At 45.9% G+C, this 17,714-nt stretch overlaps 1 protein-coding gene across 1 annotated transcript in view; it reads left to right on the top strand.

Moving 5' to 3' along the window:
* Positions 1–17,714, top strand: part of kcnh8 (potassium voltage-gated channel, subfamily H (eag-related), member 8) — an 82,529-nt gene that overhangs the window by 52,527 nt on the left and 12,288 nt on the right. The window contains exons 7-11 of the mRNA XM_056297985.1: positions 1,795–1,999; positions 3,285–3,494; positions 6,854–7,053; positions 12,648–12,897; positions 17,028–17,242. Coding sequence (XP_056153960.1) covers positions 1,795–1,999; positions 3,285–3,494; positions 6,854–7,053; positions 12,648–12,897; positions 17,028–17,242 — 1,080 coding nt within the window. The remainder of the gene's footprint in view (positions 1–1,794; positions 2,000–3,284; positions 3,495–6,853; positions 7,054–12,647; positions 12,898–17,027; positions 17,243–17,714) is intronic.

Below are 17,714 nucleotides of genomic sequence, written 5' to 3'. Positions count from 1 at the left end.
GCCTCACCGTGCAAGGTTGAGTAGTTCCATGCTGTCAGATCTTATGTTTTTGAAATGCAACGTGTATGCTTAAAACTAGTGCCACCAGCCTTTTGTTCCTAACTATTCCTGAGAGACAATGTCTTTTGACTTGTTTTTATGAATGTATTGTATGCTGTGGAACTTACTTCTGTATACTGTTTCCACCATTTGCTAATATCATGCTATTTACAGCTATCAATGTGTTTTGAAGCACATCCAATGTTCAAAATGTCAAAGAAATTCAGACTGTTCTAAAAATGTGTGTGTGCGCGCATGCTTGCGCGTGCATGTGTGCGAGTGTGTGGGTGTGCATTTGTTTGGCTATCGTGTCACAAAGTAAATAAACTCCCTTTGTAATGGTGACAGCTGTGTCATTTTTGTTTAATGTAGACCTTTTTTATTTGTATGTCAGATCTTTGACTGTGCCCGAGTGGATCACTGGAGCCATCTTGGAACTCGACTCAGACTCAACCTTGATGACTCGGACTCGGACTAGGGTAATAGGGACTCGACTCGGACTCAGGTAATGGGGACTCGACTCGGACTCGACTCGACTTTTCTTTGGTGACTCGGACTTGGACTCGGACTCGAACACTGGGGACTCGAGACTCGACTCGGACTCGAGGTTTAGTGACTCGACTACAACACTGGCGCGCGCGCGCGCAACTCACAGCTTATGGTTTATCACTTTTCCCATGAGCTTTCATTGTCTGTAAGAGAAGTCAAAGGCAGACTCAGCTGCTCGCCTTTGAATACATGTCTGCATGCTCAGGCGTTTTTCTCTCAGAAAGTGATTTTGTGGACTCTCTCTCTCTCTCCCTCCCTCTAGTTTTTCTAATATTGCCTTGAGTGGAAAACCCTGAAATGGCGAAGAATGAAAGAGAAAAATATGTTGCAGCAGCATTTGATCCTTGCTCAGCAAAGAAATAGCCATTTTACCTTAAGTCCTTAAGTGGAGAAGGGGATTGTAGTAGTAGTAGTAGTGAGGATGATGATGGTGATGGTGATGATGATGGTGTTGGTTTGGTAGTGTCATTGTTAGCAACAATCACAAAGGAGCTGGTAATCTATTCTAGTACCTTGTGGTGGTATTGTATTACTGTTTATTTTATTGATTTATTTCATTTTAGTGGTGCACCCATACCTGTCAATCTGACAAACCGATGATTAGTTTAATGTTACTGGTTTCCAGATTAACATCGGGATAATCCTCATGGTCCCTGCCATCGGGATGCCAGACGACGACATGAACTGTAAAGCGGGCATGATCTTCCATGCCTGTATCATTAAACTCAGGCGTCCGGCTAGCTTAGAGGTCTGTTCCGTCGCCTACCAACATGGGGATTGGTGGTTCGAATCCCAGTGTTACCTCCGGCTTGGATGGGCATCCTACAGACACAATTGGCCGTGGGAAGCAGGATGTGGGTGTGTGTCTTGGTTGCTGCACTAGCGCCTCCTCTGGTCAGTCTGGGCACCTGTCCGGGGGGGAGGGGGAACTTGGGGGAATAGTGTAATCCTCCCATACGCTATGTCCCCCTGGCGAAACTCCTCACTGTCAGGTGAATAGAAGCGGCTGGCAACTGCATGTATCGGAGGAGGCATGTAGTAGTCTGCAGCCCTCCCCGGATTAGCAGAGGGGGTGGAGCAGTGACCGGGACAGCTCAGAAGAGTGGGGTACTGGCCAGATACAACCGGGGAGAAAAAAGGGTGAAGAAAAAACATTAACTCAGCGATAGAAAAAAAAGCAATGTTGGCTGTTTTCCCCATCCTCAGCTCTCCGTGGTCCACCTGCTGAAGACGGTACGCCTGCTCCGTCTGCTGCGGCTGCTCCAGAAGATGGACCGCTTCTCGCAGCACAGCGCCGTGGTGCTGACCCTGCTCATGTCCATGTTTGCCTTGCTGGCCCATTGGATGGCCTGCATCTGGTACGTCATTGGCAAGGAGGAGATGGAGGCCAACTCTTACTCCTGGGAAATCGGTGAGTGATGGAGGGTTAGCTCCATGTTTGGTCATCGACACAGTCTCACGGTGTAATTAAGGTTTTGCGAGCTACAGCTGGCAAGAGATGCTTTCAAATTGCTTTGTAAAAGCGCAAATATCAGCCGTAATCCATGCTAGAAACTCATCTGTGGCCCTGCTTTTCCCCTGTGCCTCATCCGTGTGCAGCTTTGTGTTCAGATCTCATTTCAGTCTTATCTCAGTTATCACAGTAGGGATTAATGAGTGGCTGGCGTTAACAGATCAGGTACTTCGTGATGCAGGGTTTGCTGGACTGAAACTCCCTGTATTTTGATAGATAAATGGTAGTGATGATTTCTTTATTGATGCTATCGATTCCTAATGAGAGTTTGTTGTAAAATATTGATAGTGTAAAAAGAGTAGAGCTGTTTTCGTATGTGCATTGTGAGCATGTGTGATTGACTGAGAGAAAAGTGATCTCGTTATAATTAATACGGAGCTATATAGCTTCCCCGCTCAGTCTGCATGTGTCACACATAATGAGGCCTCCAGGGCTGATTCTTGGGTAATATCAACGAGTTGTGCTCTGTTTGCAATTACCTCACCCTGGCGTCTGCAAACTGGTTCTGGGTCAGCATTGACTGGGTCATGAGAAGGATGCAGATATTTCATTTTGTTTTTTTTACCAATTACTGCACCAATATGTCTTAAGTGATCAGGAGTCAGTTTGTCAAGGACAGTATATGAAGCAGGATTAATGTGTTGTATCCCAAATTATGCTATTCTAACACTGATCCTGCATCAGTATCAGGCTGCTGTGAAAGGTCTCTGTCCAATTACCTTCCTTCAGTGTCTGCTGGAGACTCTTGGGATCTGCTGGAGGTCTCCACTCTGGACTGAACATGGATAAGACAGTTGTGGTTTTCCAAGCATCTGATCTGAATCCACTGTGGATGTGCCCAAATGTTCTGGATACATCATGGTGGAGACCACTGTCTATCACAGCCCATAGAGCCTGGGGCTGATTTAGTTTAGACAAATACACACAGATGGATAGGTCTTTGTGAACATACAGATGGAAATAGGTAAACTGAAGGAAAAAATAAAAATAAATATTACCTCACATATGTCATAATTTAATTTCTCTCTCATTTCCACCTATCTGCCTATCTGTCCATCCATCCATCCAATCATTATCCACCCATCAATCTTGCCATTCATTCCATCATCCCCTCATCTGATCATCATTCTTTCTTTAATCCATCCATCTGTCCATCCATCCATTTCTACTCCTTCACCTCTAGGATGGCTCCATGAGCTGGGAAAGCGTCTAGAATCTCCCTTTGATCCCCTGGGGAGTGTGAATGGGACAAGCAGTGGACCCTCCATCCGCAGTATCTACATTGCCTCGCTTTACTTTGCCCTCAGCAGCCTGACTAGTGTGGGATTTGGCAACGTGTCAGCTAACACAGATGCAGAGAAGATCTTCTCCATCTGCACCATGCTGATAGGAGGTGGGCAAAACACCGGTTATAGCTACAGTACACATGACAGGGGGACAAGTGGGTGCGCACACACACACACACACACACACACACACACACATAGACTATACATCAAGTAGTGGAGGCATGCAGGCTACAGTTTGACTTGTCATTTGTTCATGCCGGGACATATGAAGTGAGCTCTGGGTGCGGCATAATTATTATTTTTTTTCCACATTAAAAATCCTTTGCTTGTGACACTAATATGCGCTCAGGGTGGCTGGACTGTTTTGAGATGCACGTCAATGACAGGTTCTAAAGGTCAAGTCAAGTCAAGTTTATTTGTGTAGCCCTGAATCACAGCTACAGGCTAAGAGGGCTTTATATTCACACACTGAAAAACAGGCTGGCTCAGTAAACAACGATGAATGACACCCTCGATCCTTAGACCCTCATATTTAGAAATAAACATTTAAACACTTAAGATGACACTTAATCATAATGAAACAATGCAAAAGGGGAAAGTGGACATTTGGATAGTGCTGGGGCGGCACGGTGGCGCTTTGGTTAGCGCGGTCGCCTCACAGCAAGAAGGTCCTGGGTTCGAACCCTGGGGTTGCCCAACCTTTGGGGTCATCCTGGGTTGCCCTCCATGTGGAGTTTGCATGTTCTTCCCATGTCTGCGTGGGTTTCCTCCGGGTGCTCCAGTTTCCTCCCACAGTCCAAAGACGTGTAGGTCAGGTGAATTGGCCATACTAAATTGTCCCTAGGTGTGTGTGTGTGTGTGGTGCATTTGTGTGTGTGTGTGTGTGTGTGTGTGTGTGTGTGTGTGTGTGTGTGTGTGTGTGTGTGTGTGTGTGTGTGTGTGTGTTGGCCCTGTGATGGACTGGCGGCCTGTCCAGTTTGTTTCCCCGCATACTGCTCAATGACTGCAGGGATAGGCTCCAGCATCCCGTGACCCTAAGTAGAATAAGCAGCTTGGATAATGGATGGATGGATGGATCGCGCTGCTAATAGTAATCCAGCTACTTAGTCATACCAAGACACAGTCCAGATATGAGACATAAGGAGATCAGGAAAAAGTTACGTAGGCAAATTCATTTGACATAGGGGCAGAGTATATGTCCCTTTCCAGCCGTTCAGAGAAACAGCCATGTGATTTTATACAAGCCAGTCAATGAAATTAGATCTGAAATCTTAGAAGTCACCAGTGTGACTTTTAATGAGTTTATCCAGGTAAATGGTAAAATGGTAAGGCAAGGCAAGTTTATTTGTATAGCACCTTATCATCTCAGAGGTCATTCAAAGGTCTCACCATCCCACTTTTGACACCAACATAGCGATTTTGGGGGGCAGCCAGGAACCGCAACAGCCGGGATGCGAACCCGGGTCTCCCACACCATGGGCGACCACTTTAACCAGTCGACTAAAGGGTCCGACCTGTTTGCCAAGGGCTACCGAGTTTAGTCATCCGTGGTCATTACACTTTTTGTGTAGCGCTTTTTTTAGGCAAAAGACCACTCAAAGGTAGGCACACACAATGTACAGTGCATCCGGAAAGTATTCACACCCCTTCACTTTCCCCACATTTTGTTATGTTACAGCCTTATTCCAAAATGGATTAAATTCCTTTTTTCCCTCATCAATCTACACACAATACCCCATAATGACAAAGTGAAAAAGGTTTTGTAGAAATTTTTGAAAATTTATTAAAAATAAAAAATTGAAATATTGCATGTACATAAGTATTCACACTAAAAATTGAGCTCAGGTTCATCCTGTTTCCACTGATCATCCTTGAGATGTTTCTACATCTTGATTGGAGTCCACCTGTAGTAAATTCAATTGATCGGACATGATTTGGAAAGGCACACACCTGTCTATAAAAGGTCCCACTGTTGACAGTGCATGTCAGAGCAGAAACCAAGCCATGAAGTCAAAGGAATGGCTTTGTCATTATGGGGTATTATGTGTAGATTGATGAGAAAAAAAGGAATTTAATCCATTTTGGAATAAGGCTGTAACATAACAAAATGTGGGGAAAGTGAAGGGGTGTGAATACTTTCCGGATGCACTGTATGTGCGTACACACACACACACACACACACACACACACACACACACACACACACACACACACACACACACACACACACACACACACATTAGGCATGTGGACACTTTAAGGCTCTGGCTGGTTGGCTGAATCTGGTTCAAACTGGATGCCTAAACTGGGTTTGCGTTTTGGGGATGATGGGAGGTCACAGTGGCAGGGCTTTCTCTATGGACTCTCCCCATGCTCGCTCTCTGCTAAATGCTAAATGTTTCCAGCTGCCTGGGGGCAGTATCATGCCCTGACACACACACACACACACACAAACACACACACACACACACAAACACACACACACTCACGTTGCTGGTGTGTTATCGTGAACTGAAAAAAAATAAAACACCAACCTATTCAGATTTATGGCAGAGCGCAGGGCAAACACAGTATGCTTTGGGGAGAGAATTTATTGTTCCATTTGGATGAATTTGTGAGCAAATAACCTTTCCCTTATACTTTTATCCTTGGCTACAGTTTGAAAGATGACATATATGTACCTCCAGAGGGAAATAGAGGTTAACAATAACTGGGAGGGGTGTCTGGGTAGCGTAGCAGTCTATTCCGTTGCCTACCAACACAGGGATCGGCGGTTTGAATCCCTGTGTTACTTCCAGCTTGATTGGGTGTCCCTACAGACACAATTGGGCCGTGTCTGCGGATGGAAAGGCGGCTGTGGCCATGTGTCCTGGTTGCTGCACTAGTGCCCCCTCTGGTCAGTCGGGGCGCATGTTCAGGGGGGGGGACTGGGGGAAATAGCGTGATCCTCCCACATGCTACATCCCCCTGGTGAAACTCCTCACTGTCAGGTGAAAAGAAGCAGCTGGCGACTCCACATGTATCGGAGGAGACATGGTAGCCTGCAGCCCTCCCCGGAGTGGCAGAGGGGGTGGAGCAGCGACCGGGATGGCTCGGAAGAGTGGGGTAATTGGCCGAATACAGTTGAGGAGAAAAACGTGGGGTAGGGAATATTATTCCTGTCTGTGCCCCTGACCAAGGCAATAAGAAGAAATAACGAGTTGGTCCAAGGGTGCCCCCCCTCAAAAAAAAATAACTGGGAGTTACATGTCGGCAAATATTAAAAAACATGGTTAACTACACTTGCATACCAATACTGCAAAATAAAATATTCCTTTTTTCATATCTATCAATTTAACTTCAGTCATATCTATTTCACTGCCATCCATATGTAACCCCCCCACCACCACGCACATATATACACACACACACCTTCTCTCGTCTTCGCCCTCCCTTCTCATACTCCCTTTTCATTCTGTTGCAGCATTGATGCACGCGCTAGTCTTTGGTAATGTGACGGCCATCATCCAGAGGATGTACTCTCGCTGGTCCCAGTACCACACCAGAACCAAAGACCTCAAGGACTTCATACGTGTCCACCACCTGCCCCAGAGCCTCAAGCAGCGCATGTTAGAGTACTTTCAGACCACTTGGTCGGTCAACAATGGCATAGACTCCAATGAGGTATGGTACCATTTGGTACAATAGAACAAAGGACAGTGTGGTATAATTTGTGTAATAAGTGTGACTGTGTCATAGCTAACACACAAAACGAGCACACAGAGATGTTGACACACACACACACACACACACACACACACACACACACACACACACACACACACACACACACACACTAGCATTAGAAAAACACATACTACCTGATTTAACCTTTCTAAGATCTCTTTGGCTGTCTGGCTAACCTCTATTTTTACTTAGCGTATAGGGATCAGTAATTAATTTCACAAATCATTCACTGCTGACCCCTTACTACCATCACCAAGTAGGACCAGCGATGCTATCCATATAATGTAACCTCTTACAATGTAAAAGAGTAGGTAGATGTCCCAATCACCGATTGACAGGACAAGGAGAGGACAACAAGCAAAAAAACAAGACTAAGCATGCGACAGCAGTGGAGAGAGACCTATCAGATTTCCATTTCTACCTGATTATTCTATCCACAGAAATAGTTGATCACATCTATTGACAAGCTGTGACCCTGACCCTGTCCTTATTTAATTGTAAGCATTATTATTTTATGGTGACATACAGAATGTGCATACCGGCAAACATGGCGCAGGGGCAACAGTGACAAAAATTCAGTGCAAAAACACAGTTAGTGTATTTAAAAGACTTTGAATTGTACCAATATGTCACATAGGGGACAGTATAGCAGTGAACTGGAGCAACATAGCGTGAGATAACAGCATTCAACCAGGATGCTTATGCAAGTTCTGAACAACAAGGAGCAGCATTTTTGAAAAGAAGAAAGAACGGCACTTTATTTTTGTCATTTTGCAGGTTACAATGAAATTTGTCTTCTGCATTTAACCCATCCTATTGTATAGGAGCAGTAGGAAGCTCCAGCACCCGGGGACCAACTCCAGTTATTCTCTTCATTGCCTTGGTCAGGGGCAAAGACAGGAGTATTGACCCTAACATGCATGTCTTTTTGATGGTTGGAGGAAACTGGAGCACCCGAAGGAAACCTACGCAGACACAGGGAGAACATGCAAACTCCATCCAGAAAGGACTTGGGATGGCCTGGGGTTCAAACCCAGGACCTTCTTGTTGTGAGACAACAGTGCTAACCACTGGGCCACTGGGCCACCCGGAATTTGGGATTTATAAGAATGGGTGTCATGGTGGCCCAGTGGTTAGTGCTGTTGCCTCACAGCAAGAAGGTCCTGGGTTCGAACCCCAGGCTGTCCCAGGTCCTTTCTTTGTGGAGTTTGCATGTTCTCCCGTGTCTGCAAGGGTTTCCTCCGGGCACTCCGGTATCCTCCCAACATCAAAAAAGACATGCATGTTAGGGTTAATACTACTGTCTGTGGGAGCATCCGGGTGGTGTAGCGGTCTATTCCGTTGCATACCAACACGGGGATTGGTGGTTCGAATCCCCGTGTAACCTCTGGCTTGGCCAGGCGTCCCTACAGACATAATTTGCTGCGTCTGTGGGTGGGAGGCCAGATGAGAGTATGTGTCCTGGTTGTTGCACTAGCACTGCCTCTGGTTGGGGGGAATAGCGTGATCCTCCCATGCGCTACATCCCTCTGGTGAAACTCCTCACTGTCAGGTGAAAAAAAGCAGCTGGTGACTCCACATGTATTGGAGGAGGCATGTGGTAGTCTGTAGCCCTCACTGAATCAGCAGAGTGGGTGGAGCAGAGATCAGGACAGCTCGGAAGAGTGGGTTAATTGGCCAGATACAGTTGGGGAGAAAAATGGGGGGGGGGGAACCTTACCCCTGTCTGTGCCCCTGACCAAGGCAATAGGAAGAAATAACGAGTTGGTCCCTGAGTGCTACACGGCGGCTACCCACTGCTCCTAGCTACCCAGTTAGGATGGGTTAAATGCAGAGAGTAAATTTCATTTGTATGTATGTACAAAATGACTAATGAAGAGTAGTTTGTTCTATTCTATTCTATTCTGTTATATTAAAACGTATTCTGCTGTAGGCGGCACGGTGGCGCAGTGGTTAGTGCGGTCGCCTCACAGCAAGAAGGTTCTGGGTTCGAGCCCCAGGGTAGTCCAACCTTGGGGTAGTTGTCCCGGGTTGTCCTCTGTGTGGAGTTTGCATGTTCTCCCCGTGTCTGCGTTGGTTTACTCTGGGGGCTCTGGTTTCCTCGCACAGTCCAAAGACATGTAGGTCAGGTGAATTGGCTGTACTAAATTGCCCCTAGGTACGTGTGTGTGTGTGTGTGTGTGTGTGTGTGTGTGTGTGTGTGTGTGTGTGTGTGTGTGTGTTGGCCCTTTGTGATGGTCTGACGGCCTGTCCAAGGTGTCTCCCCACCTGCCGTCCAATGACTGCTGGGATAGGCTCTGCTGGGATAGGGTCCAGCATCCCCGCGACCCTGAGAGCAGGATACGTGGTTTGGATAATGGATGGATGGATGGATGGATGTATTCTGCTGTTGCACTGATTGCAAATTACTCCAGATGAGAGCATCAGCTAAATAGTGAACATGTGAAAATGAAAATGACTGGGAATGAGAAACAAGCAGAAACAGGAAATGCAAAGAGAACATCTTGAACGTCTCCTTTATATGCGAGCACAGGGAAAGAGAGACTGCCAGTCACTGGTCCAATTGCAGTTCGGCCCTCCAGGCTGTGAATACTTGTGAGACAGCTGTCAGAGCCCAGGCCAGCATTTAGATGCCACGATGATGGTGATGAATCCCAGGCATATGAATTATAGATGGGCCTGTTGATTAAAGTCAGTCTGGCTCTGATGACTCATTGATCGACTTAACATGACAGCAGGCTCCAGATCTTTGTGGAGACAAGGAAACTCACTGACTGACAGACAGTGAGGTGATTAGACTTTTCAGATTGTGATATGACTGTTGCAGAGTTGTTTTTTGGTGTGTGTGTGTGTGTGTGTGTGTGTGTGTGTGTGTGTGTGTGTGTGTGTGTGTGTGTGTGTGAGAGAGAACAAGATGGATAGATAGAGAGAGTAGGATGATGAGAGTAGGAAAGCAAATGGTGGGTAATTTGTGGATATGTTTGGTGTTTATGTTTGTTTAAGTGTGTGTTCGTGAGTGTATGAACACATAATGCTTGTAATCACTTCTGTGCCCACTCAGGTGTTTTCTATGACTGGTCCATCATTAACATGAATGGATTTATAAAATACTCTTAATATCAAGCGCTGCTTGGTTGCTGTTCTACATGTGCAACAACGTAGACATCACAACACAACATTATGACAATTTTGTTATTCTGTCCACTGGTCAACTATACATAAAACTAAGTATCCATCCATTAAATATACCTTAATCCCGTTCAGGGGTCACTGGGGGATGGAGACTTTTCCACAGACTTTCGGTGGAAAGCAGGGAGACACTATGGACAGGTCACCAATCCATTGGGAGTCCAACATACATAGTCGCACTTCCGGACAATTTAGAGTACCAGTTTAGGGTGGGAGGCAGAAGGATTACCTAGAGGAATCCCCTACAAACATGGGAAGAATATTCAAACTCCACAGAGTTAGGCTGGAATTGAACCCACAGCTCTCTATCTGGTTGTGAGGGGACAGTGCTAACCAACAAGCCACCAAGTCACTGTCAACCCTAAACAACTTTAGTGAATTATTTCCAATATACAAATTGATCTGTTACATGAATCATCAAATTAAGCACTCCCATGGTTACTGCTAGTATTCACACATAAAACTGAGATGAACTAATTCTTTTGGGCAAGCAAGTCTTAGACTTTGCCACTGACAACTTGAGCCATACAGCACAACATTATCAACTGTTGACCCAAAGAATGTTGACCCAAAGTTAATGGTCATTGGACTGGCCCTTCGACTTATTTTACCCTGTCGGGTTTTGTTTGTGCTGTTTATTTTGTGCTGTGCTAGTGCAGTATCAGTGTGGTGCACATATGTTTATATATTTTGTTCTTATTTCTATTTCTTATTTTATCTTTTATTTCTATTTCTGTTCTTCTTGGATCTTGTTAGTTTTTAGTTTTTTCTTTGCTACAGCGTGAGTGTCTGTAATAGGACCCAGTTTCCCCTTGGGGATGAATAAAGTATTCTGATTCTGATTCTGAAGAACCATATCAATACGTATGTGCAGAACTGTAGTAACGATCAGCCACAGCATGAAAATATGGGAACGAGTAATAGAAGCTAGGTTAAGAGGAGAGGTGATGATTAGCAAGGGGCAGTATGGCTTCATGCCATGAAAGAGCATTGCAGATGTGATGTTTGCTTTGAGAATGTTGATGGAGTATTATAGAGAAGAGGAGGTCAGAAGGCATTACATGGTGTCTTTGTGGATTTAGAGAAAGCATATGACAGGATGCCGAGAGAGGAGGTGTGGTATTGTATGAAGAAGACAGGAGTGGCAGAGAAGTATGTAGGAGTGGTGCAGATATGTAGGAGGGAAGTGTGACAATGGTGAGATCTGTGGTTGGAATGACAGATGGGTTCAAGGTGGAGGTGGGATTACATCAAGGATTGGCTCTGAGCCCTTTCCTGTTTGCAATGGTGATGGACAGGTTGACAGACGACATCAGGCAGGCGTCTCCGTGGACGATGATGTTTGCGGGTGACATTGTGATCTGTAACGAGAGCAGGGTGCAGGTTGAGGAGAGCCTGGAGAGGTGGAGGTATGCACTGGAGAGAAGAGGAATGAAAGTCAATAGGAGCAAGACGGAATACATATGCATGAACGAGAGGGAAGACAGTGGAATGGTGAGCATGCAAGGAGTGGAGGTGACAAAGGTGTATGAGTTTAAATACTTGGGGTCAACTGTCCAAAGTAACGGGTAGTGCAGGAGAGAGGTGAAGAAGAGAGTGCAGGCAGGGTGGAGTGGGTGGAGAAGAGTGTCAGGAGGGATTTGTGACAGAAGGGTACCAGCAAGAGTTACAGGGAAGGTTTGCACGATGGTTGTGAGACCAGCTATGTTATATGGTTTGGAGACAGTGGCACTGACGAAAAGACAGGAGGCGGAGCTGGAGGTCACAGCGTTGAAGATGCTAAGATTTTCATTGGGAGTGACAAAGAAGGACAGGATTAGGAATGAGTATATTAGAGGGACATATCAGGTTGGATGGTTTGGAGACAAAGCAAGAGAGGCAAGATTGAGATGGTTTGGACATGTGCGGAGGAGATGCTGGGTAAATTGGGAGAAGGATGCTGAATATGGAGTTGCCAGGGAAGAGGAGAAGAGGAAGGCCAAAGAGGAGGTTTATGGATGTGGTGAGGGAAGACATACAGGTGGCTGGTGTGAGAGAGGAAGATGCAGATGACAGGAAGAGATGGAAACAGTTGATCTGCTGTGGCGACCCCTAACGGGAGCAGTTGAAAGTATTAGTGGTAGTAGTAGTAGTAGTAGTAGTAGTAGTAGTAGTGGTAGACCCAAAGAAGCATATCAAGTGGTTTGCAGGTTGAGATGGGTTTTTTTGTAATCACAACATGTGGTGTTTTCACAGTTGACATGCTCTCTTTTCTGTCTCTCTTTATCCCCTCTCTTCCCACACTATCCTGTCTCTGGTTAACTCTTCCCCTTCTTTACTGTCTCCATCCTCCTCCTCCACAGCTTCTGAAGGACTTCCCAGATGAGCTGCGCTCTGACATCACCATGCACCTCAACAAGGAGATCCTGGAGCTGTCACTCTTTTCCTCGGCCAGTCGCGGCTGTCTTCGCTCCCTCTCGCTGCACATCAAGACCTCGTTCTGCGCCCCTGGCGAGTACCTCCTCCGGCAAGGAGACGCCCTCCAGGCCATCTTCTTCGTTTGTTCGGGGTCCATGGAGGTGCTCAAAGATGGCATGGTGTTGGCCATACTGGGTATGATGGAGGGACAGGTGGAAGGGAGGATGGGGAGAGGCAGGAAGAGGCAGTGAGGATCCCTCAGTGCCATCAAAATAGTTTAACAATACAGCTCCCTGAAGCACACTACATAATAATAAAGCTCTGTGCGGCTCATTGTAATGAGACTGACTCCTGCAACAGAGGCTATTGTGGGGAAGCTAGGAGCATCGTGATATCCTGGAGGCCACAGCCCTCTATCCATTGCTATAGAATTCTCATAAAACTAACTAGTGGTTTATCGGGAATCACACATACCAGCAAGAGAGCTGGATTCCTATAGGCTGGTGGGTCTTTCACTCCAAAAGTTTTACTTGCTGTTAAGGAACATGGCAATATGAGGTTCATCATCAGCTTTTCATTTATTGGCAGAACAGTGCAGTGTTGCAAAGCCTAAACACATAGATAACACCATGGTGTTACTGCAGTTTGTTAAGATTTTACTGGGCTAGTCCAGTCCAGCCCAGTGTTACCAAAACCTCTCCAATCCATTTCAGATCCATTCAATTCAGTTCAGTCAAATCCAATGCAGCAAATTCTGATCCAGTCCAGTCTAGTGAAATACAGTTCGGTCCTGTTCAGTCCAAGCTAAACCAACACTGTCCTGTAGATTAGAGATATCCAAGTCAGGTCAATCCTATTAAATTAATGTCAGTCCTGTGTAGTCACATCAACTTTATTTGTATTGACATGGTTCATAGTTAAAAGTCTCAGAAGGCTTTACCTTACCACAGAAACAGGTCGATACAGCTGTGTATTTCAGTCTACTGTAGTCCAGTATATATGGGTAGTATAGGTCTATCCCCATAACCCTTATTTAATTGAATATTAGTATTGCAGTGGTTTGTTTTCGGTGTATACATTTCAAACACCCAAGAAATTATAACTTCTAATACTGAGCTTAGTAGTTGTTTTATCAAACTTCCATGACACAAATGTTTTTGTTTTTGTTTTTGATTTTTTAATGACATAAATGTAGAGACTCATCACACACAAGTGCCAGGGTTCAGTCTGTGTGTGTGTGTGTGTGTGTGTGTGTGTGTGTGTGTGTGTGTGTGTGTGTGTGTGTGTGTGTGTGTGTGTGTGTGTGTGTGTGTGTGTGTGTGTGTGTGTGTGTGTGTGTTTAAGCAAGGTTGTTTACTGGTGATTTGGTTCTAGTGGCCTTGTAGAGAAAGTGTGTTTCTGTTTGTGTGTATGCCTTACAATGTTCTCCTCCTTCCCACAGCATGCAGCTGTGATGTGTGTGTGTGTGTGTGTGTGTGTGTGTGTGTGTGCGCGCGCGCGTGCGCGCATGAGTGTGCATGAGCATGTACGTGTGTATGCGTGGGTTTGACAGGCTTAGAGCATCGTCTCTCTGCTTGCCTGCTGACTGTGCAGAAGGTCAGCCTGACATTGAGTGTCTGACTGGAGGAGAAAATGCATCTCTCTCTCTCTCTCTCTCTCTCTCTCTCTCTCTCTCTCTCTCTCTCTCTCTCTCTCTCTCTCTCTCTCTCTCTCTCTCTCTCTCTCTTTCTCTCTCTCCAAAAGGCTTGTCACACCACAATTCTCAGCAAGGGTCTCCGCTGAAAGCATGTGCCACACACAAATGAGAGAGAAAGAGGTGGGGAGGGGGGAGGAGAGATGGGTTGAGGCTGAGGGAAGATGAAGACAGAGAGAGAAATAGAGATAGACAGATGGAGAGAGAGAGAGAGAGAGGAAAGCAGAACAGCGGGGATTGGTGGAGCCAAAGACAATGTTGAGTGGCATAGAACAGTGTAGCATGGAGGGAGAGAGGAGGGGGAAAGAGTGATGTTTAGGGAAGGAAGACAGCAGAAAAATTACAGCAAGAGAGAGAGAGAGAGAGAGAGAGAGAGAGAGAGAGAGAGAGACAGAAGGAGGAGAAGGTTTTGGCAGAGGAGAGAAAGTCAGTGTTGAGATATAAAGTAACACAGGAAGCTCAGGGGAGGAAGCTATGAAAGAGAGGAGGAGAGAGCAGGATGGCATTGGGAGGGAGAACAAAGGGGAGATAGAAGACAAGAGACACATAGAAAGGGAAAGAAAAAAATGATTTGGTAGAAGAAGGCGGGGAGGTGAGGAAGGGGAAGTGGCGAGAGAGAGCGCAAGAGAGAGCAGTCATGACTGGCTGGGCTATCAGGATCAGTGACTATAAATGCCATTCACAGATCACTATGGCCATTGTGAATATTTATCATTGCCGCAAGGGCATTAATGCCAACAACATATTTTACTTGGAAAGATGGGAAGACTATTTCAGACTATTTGGTCAAACCAAGAATCCTGTCAAAAAAGAAAAACCTGTGGAAAAGTTTAATAAATACACTATATGGACGAAAGTATTGGGACACACCTCTTAATCATCGAATTCAGGTGTTTCATTCGGACCCATTGCCACAGGTGTATAAAATCAAGCAGCTAGCCATGCAGTCTGCATGTACAAACATTTGTGAAAGAATGGGTCGTTCTGAAGAGCTCAGTGAATTCAAGCGTGGTACTGTCATAGGATGCCACCTTTGCAATAAGTCAGTTTGTGAAATTTCTTCCCTGCTAGATATTCCACGGTTAACTGTAAGTGGTATTATTGAAAAGTGGAAGCATTTTGGAACAACAGCATCTCAGCCGCGAAGTGGCAGACCACGTAAAGTCACACAGCGGGGTCAACGAGTGCTGAGGTGCATAGTGCGTAAAAGTCGCCAACGCTCTGTTGACTCAGTAACTGCAGAGTTCCAAACTTCCTCCGGCATTAACATCAGCACAAAAACTGTGCACCGGAAGCTTCATGGAACGGGTTTCCATGGCCAAGCAGCTGCATGCAAGCCTTACATCACCAAGCACAATGCCAAGCGTGGGATGGAGTGGTGCAAAGCACGCTGCCACTGGACTCTAGAGCAGTGGAAATGTGTTCTGTGGAGTGACGAATCATGCTTCTCTGTCTGGAAGTCTGATGGACGAGTCTGGGTTTGGCAGATGCCAGGATAACGTTACCTGCCTGACTGCATTGTGCCAACTGTAAAGTTTGGTGGAGGAGGGATAATGGTATGGGGTTGTTTTTCAGGGGTCGGGCTAGGCCCCTTAGTTCCAGTGAAGGGAAATCTTAACATTTCAGCATTTCACCAAAACATTTTGGACAATTCTATGCTTCCAACTTTGTGGGAACAGTTTGGGGAGGGCCATTCCATCATGACTGTGCCCCAGTGCACAAAGCAAGGTCCATCAAGACATGTTTTGGTGAGTTTAGTGTGGAAGAACTTGACTGGCCTGCACAGAGCCCTGACCTCAACCCCATCGAACACCTTTGGGATAAACTAGAATGGAGATTGCGAGCCACGTCGTCTCGTCCAACATCAGTGCCTGATCTCACAAATGCTCTTCTGGATGAATGGGCAAAAATTCTCACAGACACAAAATCTTGTGGAAAGCCTTCCCGGAAGAATGGAAGCTGTTATAGCTGCAAAGGGAGGACCAACTCCATATTAATGTCTATGGATTTAGAATGGGATGTCATAAAAGCTCCTGTAGGTGTAATGGCCAGGTGTCCCAATACTTATGTCCATATAGTATATGTCCTATGTTAATGCTAATGGGCAGAGAAGAAAAAAAAACAAACTATGGCATTCCTTCACTCTTATCGAACCTGTTGATAGAGTCATTTATTTCAATTTAACAAGAAGGTGGAATAGATATTGGTGTAGTGTGAACACCTGTGCAGCTGGGCAACATAACAAGAGAGAGGGCTTATTCTTGCTTCGGAAACCTAAATCGGGCAAGCCATCCTGTGTCTACATAGCGAGGCAGCAGTTCATCGACAAGATGGTGTAAACATGAAACGTGTGTTCTATGTGGTGATGCATTGTGAAAACAGCGGTCATGAACAAAATTTACAACCGAGTAACTGTGTAGCCTACAGTAGTTTACCCCAAGTCCCAGTTTCGAGTGAGAAGGAATTCATTCAAAATGTAAGCAAGCCATGACCACATCTTCCATCATCCTGCACAGTGGGATGACTAAACCAGGAAACCTACCTCGGCCTCCCTAGTACCACACATTTTACTGAGTTGTTAGGTCTCAAATGTGGGCAGCTAAGGTCCTCTCATGGCTGTCTCTGTGCCCAGGTAAAGGCGATCTGATTGGTGCTAACATGTCCGTTGACGATCGGGTGATCAAGACCAACGCTGATGTGAAGGCCTTGACCTACTGTGACCTGCAGTGCATCAACCTGAAGGGCCTGTTTGAAGTGCTGGACCTCTATCCCGAGTACTCCCATCGCTTTGTGCAGGACATCCAACAGGACCTGACGTACAACCTGAGGGAGGGACACGAGACGCATGTGAGTCCAGCCCTGTACTAGTGGTGCATTGGTGGTTTTACAAATATCAGTTATTGTCTTCAAGGTATCTCTGTTGTTTCATTACAATATAATCCAGCGTGTTACGAGCTTGCCAATATCTAGAATGACTCAAGTCAAGGTAATGGTGTTGGTGTGAATGACTGTTTGGCTTGGAGAATTGATGAATTAGAAAGGGATGGAGGTGAGGGGGGTGTATACAGAGATCAGGCAGGAGAGGGAAAATGATTTAAGCATTAAGAACAAGCGAGAGAAAGGGATGGAGGGAGAGAGAGAGTGGAGGGTGTGCATGCACGCTTGTGCTTAGAAGAGAGAAGGAAGGAAACATTCCAATAGGGGCAATAGAAAAGAGAGGGAAAGATGGATACAGAGAGGGAGAGACAGAGTGGGAGAGATAGAAAGAAATGGAGAGAATGAGACAGAGGGGGCAGGGGGGGGGGACAGCGTGGAGAGA

The sequence above is a fragment of the Lampris incognitus genome, chromosome 18 (genome assembly GCF_029633865.1).
Source record: "Lampris incognitus isolate fLamInc1 chromosome 18, fLamInc1.hap2, whole genome shotgun sequence".
Lineage (NCBI taxonomy): Eukaryota > Metazoa > Chordata > Actinopteri > Lampriformes > Lampridae > Lampris > Lampris incognitus.
Note: the sequence above shows the minus strand (reverse complement) of the source record. Positions and strands in the feature narration are given on the sequence as shown.